Consider the following 17519-nt stretch of genomic DNA (forward strand, 5'->3'; position numbering starts at 1 on the left):
ACATGGGAAAGTGCTGCCCACCGGAAACTTCAGACTCATTAAGCATTTGGTTTTGAATTAATTTTTTTTTTTTACATTCACAGCTGTTACCAGAGTTTGTGTGTGTGTGTGACCCTACATTCAGAGTTGTTACCCACAGTTTGAGAAGCTGTGATCTAGATAATAGCTTTTCTCTGCCAACTGCATGGCAAGGCCACTGCATCTTGCCATGGGGGGATATGAAAACTGCCTTGGCCCAATTAGGAACTGGACTGAGTGTTCACACTCATGACTCTTCAGGAAGGAGGGGAGAGTAAGTGTGCAAATGTGTGTGGAGAGCAAGTTCCCCTTAGTGCTCCATGTCCTCCTTATTAGGGAAATAAAGCCAGAAAGAGCTGCAGTTCTTGTCTCCACATTGACTCAGCCAGGCTGGCAGTGGGAGCTGACTGGAGTGCAACTAATGTCATAGAAGCCACTGTGAAGTCACCACCAGTGAAGTCACCACCAGGCTGCAGGACACAGAAGTGCAAACAGAAGATAGAGTTCTTTTGGAATTATGTGACCTTTATTATTAAAACTGCAGTTAAGGAAGCTGGGATTGGTTCACAGGGGCTGTGTGGCTGCTTCCTGCTCTGGATCTTAGTCAAAGGATTTGGCTTCATAGATGATCCTCTCTGTTGTCTCCGAGGTTACTGTGCTCATGATCTCTAAGTCCTTGCCTTTCTCCACCTTCGTCTCCATGTTGTGCTTCTCCACCTTCTTCGCAACAATGTCTAACCCTTTTCTATCACGTGAGGTGACCCAAGCTTTTGAAGTAGGCCTTATTAAGAAGCTCCTTAAAAAAGAGCCAATTTTACTGGAATGTTTACCCATAGACTCTGAGCTAGCTCCTGATCGACTCTTCCTGGGTTTGTGAGCCGTCCTGGACTGACTTTTGTGAGCCGAGCCATGCCTCTTGCCCCTTAAGCTGCTTTGCCCTTTTCCTTTTTTATCCTCCCTTGCTTTTCCATGGCCAGATACAGACCGGTGGGAGGAGGATTTCCGGTTCTTATCCCTGCTCGTGCTGTGCTGATTCGCACCTGCCGTGCGGTGGTGGGAACTTTTCCTGCTGGCGTTTCTGTCCTTTTCTCTTCTTTCCCTTTTCTCCTTCTGGAGTTCAGGGGTGGTTTGGGAAACTCTCTGGCTTCCATCCCTTTCACACATGTAGCCTTCGCTCTGCAAGGTTGACACCAGAGGGGCCATGACCAGAGGATCCTCTTTTTCAGCTGCAGGCCCCTCGGTCGTCATGGTGCCTGCAAAGACCACACTCACGGTGCTCTCTTGGCTGGTGGTGACAACACCCCCTCCAGAAGAGACCTCTGAGGAGGTGCTAGCAGCTCCTGCCAAGACCACATCAACCCCTTCACAGGATATGTTTGCAGCAGCGGCTATGACCTTGTTGGATCCACCTCTTCCTTGATTTTTGGTGGCTGTTCCTGCCAGGGCTGTGGCCACTCGGGCTGAGCCTGGAGACTTGGTTGCAGCCATACTTACAGCACCCGAGGCAGAGCTTGTAGCTGTCCCTGGTTTTGCCACACCTGCGGTGGCTGCCGTACCTGCTGCCCCTGCCAGAGAGCCTGTTGTTACTGCTGCAACTGCCGTGCCACCTGCTGCCCCTGCTGCTCCCACTTTGGCAGACCCTGGAGTTCTGGTGGCTGCAAAAACTGAAGTACCCTGTTTTGTTCCCTCTCCCCCTGCAAATGCAGCTGAGGTAGCTCCTGACACATCCCGAAGCTTTTGATGTCCAGACTCCTGATCCCCTTCTCCTTGGTCCTGGGAGGCCTGTGTCAAGGGAGGAGAAATAGTGAGATAGAGGTGACAGACTGGGAGGCCAGAACTCTCGGCTCTTCTCTCATCCTGGAGGTCAGTAACCCAAGGGCTTATCAGTGATCCCTTCTAAAGCATCTCTGTCAATGGCCGCTCAATTTTACCAGAGCAAGTTGGGACCAAGGAAGTGTGCATGTAGATCCCCATTGTTCTAGTTTCTCTTCCACATCTGTGCTTCTGTCTTTGCAGGACACACTTCTACAAGTGGAATTTTTGAATTGAAGGATACACTTGACATATTGGGGGCCTTGAAACTAATTGTGTGTGTATGTGTACACATGGGGATTGTGCTGTTCTACAAAAACTAAACATACATGGTAATCACAGGGTGACAGATCCTAGGAAGGAAGGGATTCTTAAGTATTAAAAAATACTCTGCACTAAAAACTTGCTTTCAAAGTAGAGAGTGGACTAGTAGTTACCAGTACCTGGGAAAGGTACCAGGGACCAGGGTGACTAGTAGGACAAAAGTACAGTTACATAAAAGGAATAACTTTCTGTGTCCTGTATCCCAGTAGTATAACAATGATTGACAATAGATTGTGTTGTTCTAAATAACTAGTAGAGAGGATTTTGCATGTTCCTACCACAAAGAAATGACCAATATCTCAGGTGATGGATATGCCAAATCACCCCAATTTGATCACTACATATTATATGCAAGTATTGAAATGTCACATATATCATATTAACACATACAATTAATACACATGCCCTAAATTAGAAATATATGTACTCAGTCAATTGTGGTGGCGGCACCTGCCAGCATTCTCCACACTTGAGATGCTAAGGCAGGAGGATGACCAGAGCAGGCCAGGCTGAGCTACATAGTGAGTTCCAGGCCAGGCTGGGCTACACCATGAAAACCCTACATGTGTACGTGTGTGTGTACATGTATGTGTATGTGTGTATGTATATGCAAATAAATGTTTCACAGCAGATGAGGCTGTCTGAGTTGGTGTATAAATAGTTTAAGAAGATTGCAACAGCAGGCAGTCATAAGGGCTTACAGTCCTGAATGTGAGACCAGCATCATTGATACATCTCTGACATTTAGCCTCATGACACATTTTGCAGACTTAATTCAACCTCCTTGAGTGGTAGTAAGTCCCTAGTGTTGGCTCGCCCACTTGACCCCAAACCCTTTTCAAGTGCAGTGCGTTTCCAGGTGAGCTCAGAAAGCACCTGAGGCTCTGTGGGGTCTGCTCTGAGAGGTTCCCTTAAGTTCCCTGCCCCACTATCTCCTTTAGAAGCTTACAAGAAGGCTTTTGCTGTCCTCTGAGATTTTTGCATCTCCCGTGTCAAGTGTTGGGCTACTGCTGCAGCTCTCCATTGGTGGCCTCAGGAGATAGACAAGCTTTTCCCAGTAGCAAAAGAGGTCTTCTCGTGCATCAGAGGAGGGACACAGTTGCAGGTAAAAAGTTCGGCCTGTGGCAAGCTTCAGGCGCAGCTGCTGTTTCTCCCGATCGTGGACGGAGATCTTGACAAACTTCAAGGGAAGCAACCTGGTGAGCTCTAGAGTCTTCGAAGGCTTGAGAAGACCCCTCCCCTTGATCAACCAGGCCCGTCTGGCATGGTCTTCGCCGATTTTAGTGGGTCGGGCCAGCAGCAGGACATCAGGTAGTGGGAGGACGGGGCTGGTGGATGCGATGCACACGGTCACCATTCGGACGCGGTTATGAACGTCAGTCACCTCTCCTTTCTTGCTAATCTGGATAAAGTCACTCTCGAACATCGGTGCGTACTTGAAAATATCATACTCTCCTCCCTTGTGCAGTTGCCGTTGTAGGGTTCCCATGGAGGTGTTGAACACGCCCATGGAGCGGTAGCTGTGTGCTGTGTAGTAAGGTAGCACACGGTCATTGCTCATGGTTCTCTTCATTCCAGGCATCTCTGCCAGCCACAAATTGTGTCCCCAAGAGAGGGAGGGAGTGAAAACAATTGCCCATCTCGCGGTAAGGCTTCTGCCCTCCTTGCCTCACACCTCCACATTTAGCCCCTGGTGCCCTTTGTGACCTGTCACCAGCACTCCCTTGTCCCTGTCCTCCAGGCATTCACCCCCTCAAAGCCAGATCAACATCAAGAAGCCTTTCCCTACGCCAGCCATACTGCTCCCTTCACAGGGGACAAGCTGACCTGCCAGGATGTGATGTGCTGAACATCTTTAAAAATCAGAATGTTGAGATGCTTCAGTTACAGGCCGGTCTCCTTTTTTGTTTTTGTTTTTGTTTTATTTTTTTTTGGTTTGGGGGTTTTTGTTGTTGTCTTTTGAGACAGGGCCTCCCTGTAGCCCCAGACTGACCTTGAACTTACAGAGATCTGCCTGTCTCTGCCTTTCAAGTGCCTGCTCAGGTCTGCTTTTGTAAGTGTTCAGCCTGTGCTTCTCCAGCTTGGTTCTCCAGTCCTGTCTTCCAAGGACTGTCTTACTGCAAGTATATCTTTTTAAATATTATTTATTTTGTTTGTTTTGATTTTTTGAGGCAGGATCTCACTTGGTAGCCCTGGCTGCCCTAAAACTCACTATGTAGACCAGGCTGGCCTCAAACTTACCAAGGTCCACCTGCTTCTGCCTCCTGAGTACTGAGATTAAAGGTATGCACCACTATGCCCAGCCTATTTTTAATATTTTTAATTTTGTGAATGGGGGAGTTGTGAACATGTGTGCAGTGGCCATGGAGGCCGGAAGAGGGCATGGATCCCCTGGAGCTGGAGTTACAGGTAGTTGTGAGCTGCCCAGGGAGGGTATGGGAACCAAACTTGGATTCTCTGCTAGAGCAGCAAGTACTCTTTACCACTGAGCCATCTCTCCAGCCCCCTTCAAATGTATTTTTTCTTCAACTGAATGACTTCTTGGGGATACAATCCTGGAGGTGGACTGTGCTTGCTAAAAGCAGGATCTATCTGTACTCCGTCACCAAGCCCTCAGTGTGAGGTAGCACAGACCTAGCCAACTCTTGGTAGCTGTTAAAGATTTTGTTTTGTACAAAGGAGGAGAGTAGGATATTTTCAACTATGCACCGATGTTTGAGAGTGACTTTATCCAGATTAGCAAGAAAGGAGAGATGACTGATGTTCAAAAAAACTGCAGCTCCTGCCACATCTCAGAACTGGACAGTGGTATCTGGGATTTCCACAGCTTTCTTAGTCATCTTCCCATTTGAGAAAGCTAATGTTTCAAAAACATAAATTTATGGTAAGGAAACTGAGGCTGCAGTTTGTCTTGCTTGGGGTCAGAGTGCAGGACTGGGTTCTGATTCCAATCAGAGCTCCTCTCTGCACCAGGCTGTGGGCCTGTTAGACTCTTGCTCTGCACACATTGGGAAGCCTGGTGGCTAGCAGTGTTGGGGAGTGGGTCATTACTAGGAACCACATGGATTAACAAAGGCCTTGAGTCACCATAGGATTTCCCACACTGGTATGCCTACTGCTTCACCCTTGATGTTTGGTTTCTTTGAAAAGTTTTTCAGAGAAATCGTGGCAAGGACATTTTCCTGGAGTTTTTTGTTGTTGTTGTTTTAATTTTTTTCCATTTTTTTCCCTTTGTGCAAGGTGATGAATCCAAAATCCCCCTCCTCCGGTTAGAAGAGTACTTTTGAAATAAACACACATCTCCCAGACCCACTGAGTGCTATGTAGAGGCCTTGAAATGAGCCCCAACCACAAAAGGACGTTTGTTCCTTCCCCATGCATACCTCAGTGCCTAGCCAGCTGCAGCTTGCCGATGAACATGGACTTGCTTGTGTCTGTCGAGGTTCTTTCTTCCATCTATGTAGTCAACAAAATAATTTAATGAACAACTATTTGTTTGTTACAAACTAGAAAAGAAAAATGCAAAAATAAAATTCTTTGCCACAGAAGAGCTAAAACATTTTTCTGAAGATATTGAGTTACTTCAAGAAGAGGAGGAAGAGGAGGAAAGAAGAAAAGAGGAGGAGGAAGAGGAGGAGGAGAAGAGTAGCAAAAACAGAGGGACTTGTTTTGTATTGTAAGGGAATAATCATCAAAAGTCAACAATATTAGATTTTAAAGTAAGAAACGGTTTTGCTGTCCCTCCTGTAACTCCCTTGCTTCTCCCTCTCTCCATACAGTACACATTATATATTGAATTATCATATATTAGCAAATAGCATATATTCTCATAAATCCATTACAGATGAATCTTTAAAATGAGAGAAATTTGCCTAGCATATGTGAAACGCTGAGTTTGAGCTCTAGCACTGAAAAACATTTTTTTTTTTTTGTATTCTAAAAAACTGAAATAGCAGACTGGAGAGATGGCTCAGCTGTTAAGAGCACTGGCTGCTCTTGCAGAGGAACTTGGGTTGAATCCAAGCACCCACGTGGTGGCTAACAACTGTCCATAACTCCAGTTCCAGGTGATTCAACACCCCCTTCTGATTTCTGTGAGCATTTCACAACACAGGTGCACTTACATACATGCAGGCATAAAATTCATACACTAAACGAATAGTTTCAAAAATATTTTAAAAACTGAGATAGGGCTGGTGAGATTACTCAGTGGGTTAAGTCACATAGTGGAAAGAGAACCAATTCCTACAAGTTGGCCTCAGATCTCCATATAAGCATCATGATGTTCATGTATGTATACACACACACACACACACACACACACACACACACACAGATTTTAAATAATAAAAACTTTTTTTGTTTTTTTTGTAAACAACATTCAATGAATATTTAATGAATGAAGTAATAAGGATTTAAAACAAATACTCATCATTCAAAAATAATTATAAAGCTGTTTTGAAAAGCTACATAGTTAGCTATGGGTAAGTATCTGTAGGTATTATGCACATGTTTAATTCACTGTTGCAAAATTTGGTATCATTGGTTCATATGCATGAATGACTTTTTAAAAATTATTTATTTAATAACCATATAATTAGAAGAAGCATTTTATCTTTACAACACAATTGACATATTCAATAACGGTTTCCTGAGGTAGGATGCATCTCTTTCAAAATTGGCTGTAAATTTTTAGGTTTACAGTTGAATTAATACAGTTATACAATATTGTACTCAGTATAAACCCTATAAGATATGAAATTAAATGTGTTTTTAAACTTTAAAAAAGATCTCCATTTCACTATTAAAATACAGTTTCATACAGAAAAATTCATTTTTAATACAACTGACACTATGATGCACATGTGTTTCTAATCTCTATATATCTGATTATTACTAATCAATGGTAATGTTTCTTACATCTACTAATTGTTAAGGAGCAAATTTTTATGCTTTGAAGAATTTTTTTTATTTATACACCCACTTCCCAGGTAGCACCCTCCCATAGCCTCCCTCCCCCGACTAGAGCCCTTATACTCTGATATCCCTGCTACTGTCTGCTGTGTTGTCAGCACCCCCAGCCATTCCCCACTACTTGCCCTTCTGATGAATCTAGTCAGCCTACCTAGAGGTCTTTGTTTTAGGAGGGTCAGCTGTTCCTCATCTAGCGGTAATCAGTTGTCTATATTCCTTTGGATAAGATTGGGGTCTGCTGTTCATTTTCCCAGTTCTATGCTGGGTTACTATCTGGGAATCCCTTTGGCCACCCTGGCCATCAATTCAAAAGAAGGTATCGCTTGTCTGGCATTGTTGCTTGTTATGTAGCCTTTAGCTATACATATGGACTCTTATGAAATTATGTCGGCCCATTTAATATTTGGTTATACTTTCCTTTTGGGTATTTAAGGACATACAATTGGTCCAGATAAAACTGATTTATTTTTACTCTTAAGGTCGTTTGAGGATCTGTTCCTCAGAAGTCGCATGGGCTTGGGAGGAGCCCCTGGCTCCTTTCTTTTACCAGTTCCGCCTATGTGAAGATAAGTCAAAGGTCCTGCTCGACCATGGTTGGCTTCGCTTGGAAGCATGGAGGAAATGATTCCTCTTTGTTGACCCTCCTTTTTATAGAGTGGACACTGGTTCAAGTCCATCTGGTGGGGTCTCCTCAGCCTCCTTGATCAAGAGGACAGGTGACCTACCACCATTATAGGACATTTTGAGAGCTGCTCATAGACCCTTGGAACTAGTCAACCTAGGAGGGCAAGGAGCAAAAAGTGTCCTTTATGTCCCTCTGACCAAATTATTATAGACCTCAAAGTATATCTGTTAAACACCTAAGAAGGTTAGTTCTACCAGTCTGGTATTTTTAATTACTGTGTGTCATGTAGATAAATCTTGGGCAAAGATCATAAAAACTTTTAAAACAGATAAATTGTAATATTATTGAGAACTTAACTGTAAGCCAAGCATGGTGCTACTTACTTTGAATTAACATTTTTTCCCAAATAACCCTATAAAATGTAGGTCTGACTGTCATTCTTTTAGAGAGGGAAAACCAAGACTCAGTTAAGCAATATAACTAAGGTCACAAGGGACAGAAAGATATGGAAGTCCCAAAGCATGCAGCAGTTGAATTTATACTAGACTGGGCCATACTAGTCAAATATAAGAAGTATGTAACATGAATTCATTTGCCTGTTTGATTAATGTTATTAGCTGCACACTTTGTGCCCAACTCTGACGTAGAGAATGCAGCAGTGGATAAAATAGACAAACACACTTGGTCTTATGAAGCTTGTATGTAGACAGTGAACACTTAAAGGATTCCGTATACCCAATGCTCATAAGGGATATGAAGAAAGACAAGTAGAATAGAATAGAGACAGGGGAGCAGAAGCAGGTGGCTAAGGAAGGCTCAGCGAGAAAAGAGGAAAAGTCAAGCAGGAGTCTTGGAAGACACAGCAAAAGCCCAAAAGCCCAAGTTAGAGCAAGCCTGGTATGTTGAGGGGAATGCAAGGGGACTAAGAATGGAGTGAATTAGCAGGAGATAGGACCAGGTGGGATTGTGAGCAGCTGCTCCAGCCTAAGAGTTCCCTTCACATTTAAGACCTCCACTCAGGTAAAGCTGCATCCCTGACTGTGCTACAGAAGAGTTTCAGGGTGAGCTAGTGCGAAGCAAAGGAAGTGAGTTTATTAAGTACTTAGTCACATAGGAAAAGGACAGTATATAATCCAACGTACTGGTACCAGCTCCTGGAGTTTCTATAGTTTCAGAAACTACAAACCATGACTCTCGTGCAAGCATAAGAATGAATATAATTCATTAGTGGTAGCCTCAGGATGGGGAAGCTGGGTCAGATGAGAATTTGAGCAAGCATCAGCATTAGAGAAAAGAATTGTGAAGTAATACGGCCATGTTAGAAAGAAATATAGTTTAATGTCTCCGGTGCACTAAAACTGTAACCTTGGGATTGCCCTTTCTTCAGAACAGAAATCATTTGTACCTCTTTTGAATAAAGATCTGTGAGTTATTATGGAATTTCACAGAACTGAAACTAATCAGTAATATATAGCCTTCATGACATGTTAAAAAGTGTCCTAAAATTTAATTGTGATAGTTCTACAATCCTTTAAATATACTAAGAACAACTGAATTGTACACTGTATGCTTTCACAGATTGAACTTTATGGCATGTGAAATACATTTTAGTAAAGCTAATGTATGCTTTGCCTTAACTAGCCAATGTTACATGAGGGCACTAAACTTAGTTCAATGTTATTCTTCTTCATACGTGTGTTTTTGTGTAGAGTAGATTCTCTCCTTCCACCTTTGAGTTCCAAAGATCGAACTCACGTCTCCAGGCTTGTGCAGCAAGCACCTTTACCCACTGAGCCATCTTGCTGCCCCCAAATGCTAGTCTTAATAAATCATGATGTTGAACAATCCATAGTAATAGAAAGCAACACTTCATTCTTAAATAACTGACCCAGTCCTATTACTTCCTTCCTTCTATTGGATAATTCATGCTTGGGCAGGCATGTTAAGCAAAGCTTTAATATCACATTGCAGGTACATGCTGCTTGCTTGACGTATTTTAATACACTTTTTCTTAACAAGGACTATGATGGCGCATAGTCCTAATAAGGGCTATGATGGGCATGTATAAGCCATGATCCTAACCTCAGAGGGTTAACCAGCAGCAGAACATTCAGAGAAGACACAGAGAAAACAGGAAGGCAGATAGATGAACGGTAGGATAATAGTGAACACACTAAACAGATGGTGAACCTAGTATCACTATATTTGAAATCAACAGTAATTGTTCTGTAAAAAGAAATATCATCAAAAACAGAGAGAACAGGAAGGCAGATAGATGAACGGTAGGATAATAGTGAACACTAGTGAACACACTAAACAGATGGTGAACCTAGTATCACTATATTTGAAATCAACAGTAATTGTTCTGTAAAAAGAAATATCATCAAAAACAGATTCTAAGGATAGTTGGGTACACATTTTCTATAGGGCTAAGGTTAAAGAGAGGTGGGGGATGCCAATACAGAACTACATATAGCATACTGAGATATGAAAGGGTATAGGCATCTGGAGTCTGCACATTTACCATGAAAAGGGGCTTCAAGTTAATAGAATTTGATTCCCATGCATTATTTTGAACAGCAACGTGGTGAAGCTGCTATATATAGCTTTTTCAATGAGTTTGCAGCCCAGGGAGGGGATGTTGTGAGCTAGGCAGGATGTGAGGGTGGGGAGATTTCCATACTATACACAGTATGTACCTGCTTGGTAAATCCCCGGGCCTAAAATATAATCCACAGTACTTTTATGTTGGTTGCTGCAAGGCGAGGTGACGTGGGATTGAGCTGTGGTTTGTCTTGGGTGCCAGGACTTGAGGAAGCCAACCTGGTTTCTGCCTTACCTCCTGGCTATCAGGAAAGACCACAAGTACCAAAATCTTCCCCTGAGGGGCAGCATGCAAATCAGCTTGCTTTTGCCCTGGGGTTGAAAGGAGAGCACGCTGTTGTACATGAAAGCAGGCAGCTGATCTAAATCCTTTCATTGCTCAATATTCTGATCCAGCCAGAGTCCCTCTCCTCCCCCTTGTTCCCGCCTCTTATGTCCTTCCTTCTTCTGCCCTGCTCAGCTGTGTTCAGCTCTACTCTGAACCAAAATCCTTCCTGGCTTATCTCAGTCTTAGGACTATTTTCTTCTGTTTCCTACTAGATTCTGTTCATAAGCTGTGAGATACCCCACCTCAGTTTATCTCTTTCTGTGCTGTTACAGTGAAGACTGCAGCTAAACAGACACATACAAACTACAAACACTCACACTACAGTTACATCAAAGTTAAAATAAAGACCCGAAGCTGCAAAGAGGTGGAACAGTAGCTGATCCAGGACACTATGAAGTGATGACTGTAAGGAAAAAAAACGTTTATTTTTATTCATGTGCGTATGTCTATGTGAATCTATGCCACATATATGCAGATGCCAACAGAGATCAGAAGAGAATGTCAGATCCCCTGGAACTGGAGTTACAGGTGGTTGTAAGCTGCCAGATGTGGGTGCTTGGAACAAAACTGGGGTCCTCTGGAAACGCAGCAGGTGTTAACTGCTGAGCCATCTCTCCAACCCCTAGCAGTGACTTCTAGTCAAACCAAAGATTTCAGATAAAAGACACTTTATTATTTTATTTTAAATTAGAAATGTAAACATTTTTGAACAGTATCTTTTTTTACTTTGTATAAAAGATAATCTCTACCCCCCAGTTCTGTTTCCTAGAAGTATGATACATAAACTTTCTGACATTGACCTGTGCATTTAAGTATGCTAATGTAGACACAAATGCTTGTATATAAAAATAGGATGATTTATGAAATTCTAAATAAATTATTTTAAAAAATAGGGTGATGCCATACATACCATTTGCCACCATTTGTTGCTGCTGTAGTTCTCTTGAGACAGAGTCTCCCTGACTTAGCCCAAACTGGCCTTTGAAATTGTGACCCTCCCGCTTCAGCCTCCTGAGTACAGGGATTATAGTTACACGCCACCACACCCAGCATTCTCCACGTTTTCTATCTTAATAGTTCTTGTGCCTTTTGAGATGTATTATGAATAGTCCTTATTGGTATTCCTGATTTACAGTACTGTGCTGTGTGGACATACCATGGATTATGTGATACGCCTTCCCTCATGCAGACAGAGGTTGTTTCCATCAGGAAAAGCACTGTGGTGAACATTTTGTACAGACATGTCATTATATAAAATGATATTTTTAGGACTAATAGTTCAAGGAGAAATAAGGTTTTCATTAGTGGTCAGAATAGGTAGAATGAGACCCACAGGAAAATAAAGGACTTCAAAGCCACATTCTAAGAGGACAGTGAAGGATCTCTTTGGTGTGGGCACAAGAGAGCCCTGGAGTTATAGAAAAAGCATCTTTGCTTATCCAAAAGGCAATCACCTACCCCAGAGAAAAAGGCAGGTATTGTACCTCCTTAATGATACTGCAACAACAATTAGCTTCCAGTCAGTGTAAGGATTACACTGTTCATTAGGGACCACACACACAGTCCCCTTCCTCTGCTAGCAACACTGGTGTTCCTTAGAGACTTGCCCCCCTCCCTCAATCCAGGCAGCTGGGTAGGGCTGACTTTTACCCACCCCCAAATCCAGGAATGGATAAAGACCTAGAACTTCACAACTGAAATTCCACTGGCTAGGCTATACTGTCTCAGGTCCATATGAGCCAGTGACTCAAAATACTAGTTTTGCAAAAAAAAAGCTGGCTGGGGTCCTTTGACTCTACTCAGATGGAAATTGTGGGTAGTCAAGGAGAAGGTCTTCAAGTTCTGGTCTTTGGCAGCTTTTGTAACCCTCAGCGTTTGACAGCAGCAGTAAGCAGGTGGCAGCAGCAGGAGGTGGTGCCCTCATGTGACAGCTCCCCGGCAGGTCTCTGGTAGTAGGATCCTTAACTCTACAAGTGTTACAGCTCTTATCCCTGCCCAGAATGTCGGCATTCCTTGGGTCTTGGAAGAGGCCCGTGTTACAGCTTCCAGGGCTGGGGTATCTGAGACACTTGGTCCTAAAGGCTTAACACCTCTCTGGAACTCTTCCAGTAACCAGGGCCTGCAGTTTCTCTTCTCTGATTTTCTGTCTTCCGGTCTCAGCTCTCTACCCTGTCTCTACTTCTCCTATCCCTCTTATTCCTGCACAAAAGAGTCTCTCAAACTGCTCAGCTGCCTCTTGTTGCTGTGGTTCCTGTCACAGTTGGGAGGCAGCTCCTGCTGCTGCTGCTGCTGCGTGTGTGGCTCTGCTCTTCTTCAGCTCTTAGGTAGCTGTTCACCACTCTGGCCGCACAGCATGGCAGCTGTCCTGCTGTCACTGTCTCGGTTCCTCTGCAGCCTTTCCCACCACGGCCACTCCGCTCTCCTTGCTGCTTCTTTCTTCATGTTACTAGCTCAGCCCACTCTACTAGAAGCCATTGAGAAAATCCATTCCAGAGAGACCGTTTGAGGGGCCTAGTGTTACAACACCAGGGGAGGTAGCACAGGGGTCATTTCAGCCCCCTCACCAAGTGGAGGTAAGCTTACTTATGAAGCTTAAGAAGCAGATGTTCGCGCCCACCACAGCAAACTTCCCATGCAAACGAGGGTTTGGATTTGTACCAATCACAGCGTCAACCCCTTTGGACCAGGCACAGCTCAGCCATTAAGGGCGGTGCTCTCCCTCTAGCCTAGGTAGATAAGGTTGCAGAATCATCTAGAGTTCACTAAGGTTTGTGATGGTAAAAAGTCCAGTACAGGTTGAAATGGCCCTGGATAGAGCTACACCTTTAGGAGCAAGAGCAAGCAGTTATGACGGCTGTGTGGTTTCCTCATGGTGTCTGTAGAGCGCTCCAAACAGCTGGTGCTGGCCCAAGGGCAGAGCAGGTGGCGATTTGACTGACAGTCTTTTTGTTCAAGGTAACCAGGGCAGCACGGGAAAGCCAGCATCAGCAGATTAGGAAGTTACATTGCTCTCTACCCCACCTGCTTATTTACATGAAAATGAACATCAGAAAAAGTGCTTACAATAAGAACTTCAAGAACGTAGTATTAACGGTAATGATGACTTTTCACAGTGCTTTGGCAATGCTTAACACCTGCCCCACAGTGAGGTAGGTCCCTTTCCTCTGTCTCACTTGGACTCTTTCTTCTTCTTTTTAAAAATTAGTTTCCTAAGTTAGTATTCAAAGTAATGGGCTTCATTATGGCATTTTCGTACATACTTTGTTCTCTCTCATCTCCCTTCCCTGATCGCCTCCCCCATTCCCCTGTTCCAACCTTGCTGGTGCCTTCTACCCACCTCCCCTATAACAGCCTTCCACTCTCATGTCCCATCTAGTCCATCACCCTCTTCGTCCCCCCTTAGATCATCTTCTTCCTCTCTCAAGGTCTATTTCCCGGTTTCATGACCTGCACCCCCCACCCCGTCCCGTGACAGACACACACAGATTTAAATCTAGGATACACACATGAGAAAAAAACATGCAGTTTCAGTTTTTCTGACTCTGGCTCATTTTGCATAACATAATAATTCCCAGTTCCATCATTTTCTTGCAAATGTCATGATTTCAGTTTTCTTTACTGCTCAGTGAAATCCCATTATATATTTGTAGCATTTTTTATGCATTCATCTGCTAATGGACATCTAAGCAGCTTCCATTTTGTCTCTCTGAGAGTCTTGCTGAAACTACCAGGGAAAAAAATCTTATCCCTATGGTAAAATATCAGACTTTTTCTCCTATCAGCCATTTTCCTGCCACAGAGGACAGCTTGGGTAAACCAAAGCCAGCACAGAACCAAGAAATGACAAGCAGGATTGCAAATATCCTTGAGTAAATGACACTTGACCTGGACCCCACAGTACTGAGTTGACTTTTTTTCTTTTGTTGATAAACATTAAATGAGACTTTGTCAGTGCACCTTTATCTGAGGCTCCAAAGGCTTAAAAAAGTATAATTAAAGAAATGAAATGTTTTTATATTCTAAAGTTGAGGTGCTGTATCATCCATCCACTAAGACAAAGTAAGAGGCAAAACCAGTTCTGCCAATAACAGTGCTCAGTGAGGCACCTCTAGCCTTAGGAAAGGAAGACTTGAGAAATCAAGGGAGTGAGTTGTTGGGGCACTGTGCATTTCTTCTTACAACCAGCCAGAGGAAAGTGTAGGAGGATGCCTGGCTTCCCCAGAAGCCAAGAGGCAGGGACTTTAAAAGACGACTCAGTGAGCCTTGGAAAACCACAAGCTGTGTATCTAAATCCCTGTCAGAAGAAAATAATTGCAAAAGCTTGTTGAAGAACTGTATATTGTCACTCGTGGGGATGTCCTTGGGACACTTGACATATCTACAGTGGCAGGGCTGGCATGCTGGAGTCATGGGCAAAGGTATGAGACAGCCAGGGCAGCAGGGAGCTGGGCTGGCAGATGCCCAAAGGCTGGAGGTTGGGCTCATTGAACTCTTGAGTGACATCTATCATCTGTTAGAGTCTTCAGCTGGAAAATCTCTGAAAACAACAAAACGTGGGACAAGAATTTCCCATGAAAAGAGGCATTATGAGTGTATCACATCCTGAAGGCACCAGCCCGGGATTACCCAAGTCTCTTTACTGAGGTTCTGTGCCCTTTGCTTCTCTTTCCCTCTAGCCTGAGCCTGGAGGGGTGGATCAGAAACCTAGCCAGGAAGTGAGGAAGGACTTGGAGGTCCCAGGGGAAAAGTCAGTGTGCTTCAAGTCCCAAAGCAAGCCAAGCTGATGTTTAGGAAAAACAGTAAGAAGGATATGTGCTTAGAATTATTTTTTTAAGATTTGTTTTATTTTAAATTACATAAATGTGTGTGTGTGTGTGTGTGTGTGTGTGTGTGTGTGTCTATGTGATGGTACGTGCACATGTGTGCAAGTGCCATAGAGGCCAGAAGGCGGCATCAGATGCCCTGGAACTAGAGTTACATGCAGTTGTGAGCTGGTCACTCAACTCAGAACCTCTGCAAGAGAAGTCCACTCTCTTAACTGCTGAGCCAGCTCTCCGGCCCCATGCTTCTGTGCTTAGAGTTTTGGTGATCACTCTGAACCTGTCTGGCTCTTCTACTGCTCATGGTGGAAATTTTAAAACAGATACCAATGCAAGGAAAATACGGTACTATCTACCCGCCTTCCCAATGTACCAATCACCTAGCTAGAGCAATTGTCCACTAAGAAACACTGCTCCCTCCTCCTCTGTTGCCTTACCCTGGCCCCCACTGGTTATACTAAAGCAGATCTCAGAAGTTTGATCATATCATCGATCATTTAGTATACTTCTGTAAAAAATACTCCTTTACCAGGACAACAGTGTTATCAGCACACCTTAAAATTTAATAATAGAAGGTCTGGAGAGATAGGTCAGTGGTTAAGAGCTCTGGCTACTCTTGCAGATGACCAGGTTGGAATCCCAGTACCCACGGGGCAGCTAACAACTGTCTATAACTTCAGTTCCAGGGGATCTAACAGCCTCTCTGTTCTCTCTCGGTGTCATCAAATACCTAGTCTGTATTCAAATGCCCCCAGATGTCCTGTAATATCCTTAGACAGTTGGTGTGTTTGGCTCTGAATCCAAAATCCTCCCATGTTGGAAATATCTCCTAAGTTCTCTTTCCAGCAGTTTATTTGTTGTGGATACTGGGCCATTTGTTCTTAAGGTTTGGTATAGTCTGGACTTGGCCAGTTATAGCTCTTCCTGCTCTTTGCCATGTTCCTCCGTCTCTTGCACTTCCTGGCAGCTCAGATTTAGATCTAGAGCGCTGACCAGATTACTGTGTCTTTTTCTCTCTCAGCAGGAGTTCTGCGTGGATGGTTTGTGTGCTTCCTAGTGCATCACCACAGGAGCCAGGCGGCGTCTGCTTGTCCGTTTTTGTGATGTGAAGCTGGGTCAGCCTGGTGCAGTGCTGTCAGCCTCTTACTGACTGTACATTTTCCTGTTGACTTTTCACATGGTCAGCTGAATGGCCACTGAGGGTCACCGCTAGGTGTATTGCTCTGAGGATTGCAACAGAGCAGTGCTCTGACGTTCCTCTTCACCTGCTGCCTTCTTGAAGGAACATTATGTCATTAAGAATTTAATGACTAAATGAAATGTAATCCTTCATGAACAAGGAGGAAGACATATTTTCTTTTCTGTTTCCAGTTTTCAGAATAGTAAATTGATTATTCACCATACCCCCAAAAGTGATCAGTGGAATGGATACTTTTTCAGTTTTCTTATAAATTCATGATTTTAGTATTTTTACTCAGTCCATTGCAGTTATCTTTCCTTTCGGTGTTCAGATTTTTTTATATTTGGCAAGTGGGAGATCTTTTGTATTATTGGTTTTTAAATTTTTATTTGTGTGTATGTGTGTGTGTGCATGCCTGTGTGTGCGCGCGTGTGTGTGTGTGTGCATGTGTGTGTGTGTGTGTGTGTGTGTGTGTGCACATGCAGAGGCCAGAGGAAGACTTTGGTGTCCTCTTCTGTGACCCTCTACCTTTGAATCAAGATCTCTCCCTGAACCTGGAGCTCATGTTTTTCAGTCAGGCTAGCAGCCAACAAGCCCCAGCAAACTTCCTGTCTCTGCCCCCATCCCCAGAACTGAGGTTACAGGTATGCACAAAACCATGCCTTACTTGTTATGTGGTCGCTGGGATCTGAACTCAGGTCCCATGGTTATTCAGCAAGTACTCTTAACCAGTGCCCCCTCGCTCCAGCCTTCCTTTTTGTTTTTGTTGACTTTTCTTTGCAATGGGGTATCCCTGTGTATCCCAGTGCTGATTACAGGCTTGAGCCACAAGTA

The 17519-nt window shown here is 43.8% G+C and overlaps 1 protein-coding gene across 1 annotated transcript; it reads right to left on the bottom strand.

Moving 5' to 3' along the window:
* Positions 1–618: 618 nt before the first annotated feature.
* On the bottom strand, positions 619–3736 carry Fam71b (family with sequence similarity 71 member B). Its single transcript, XM_008847397.1, has 2 exons — positions 3104–3736; positions 619–1800 (listed from the first exon to the last, which is right to left on the bottom strand). The coding sequence occupies exons 1-2, from the start codon at positions 3734–3736 to the stop codon at positions 619–621; spliced, it is 1815 nt and encodes a 604-aa protein (XP_008845619.1).
* Between the last annotated feature and the right edge of the window lie 13783 nt (positions 3737–17519).

Source organism: Nannospalax galili, unplaced genomic scaffold (genome assembly GCF_000622305.1).
Source record: "Nannospalax galili isolate Female #2095 unplaced genomic scaffold, S.galili_v1.0 scaffold983, whole genome shotgun sequence".
Lineage (NCBI taxonomy): Eukaryota > Metazoa > Chordata > Mammalia > Rodentia > Spalacidae > Nannospalax > Nannospalax galili.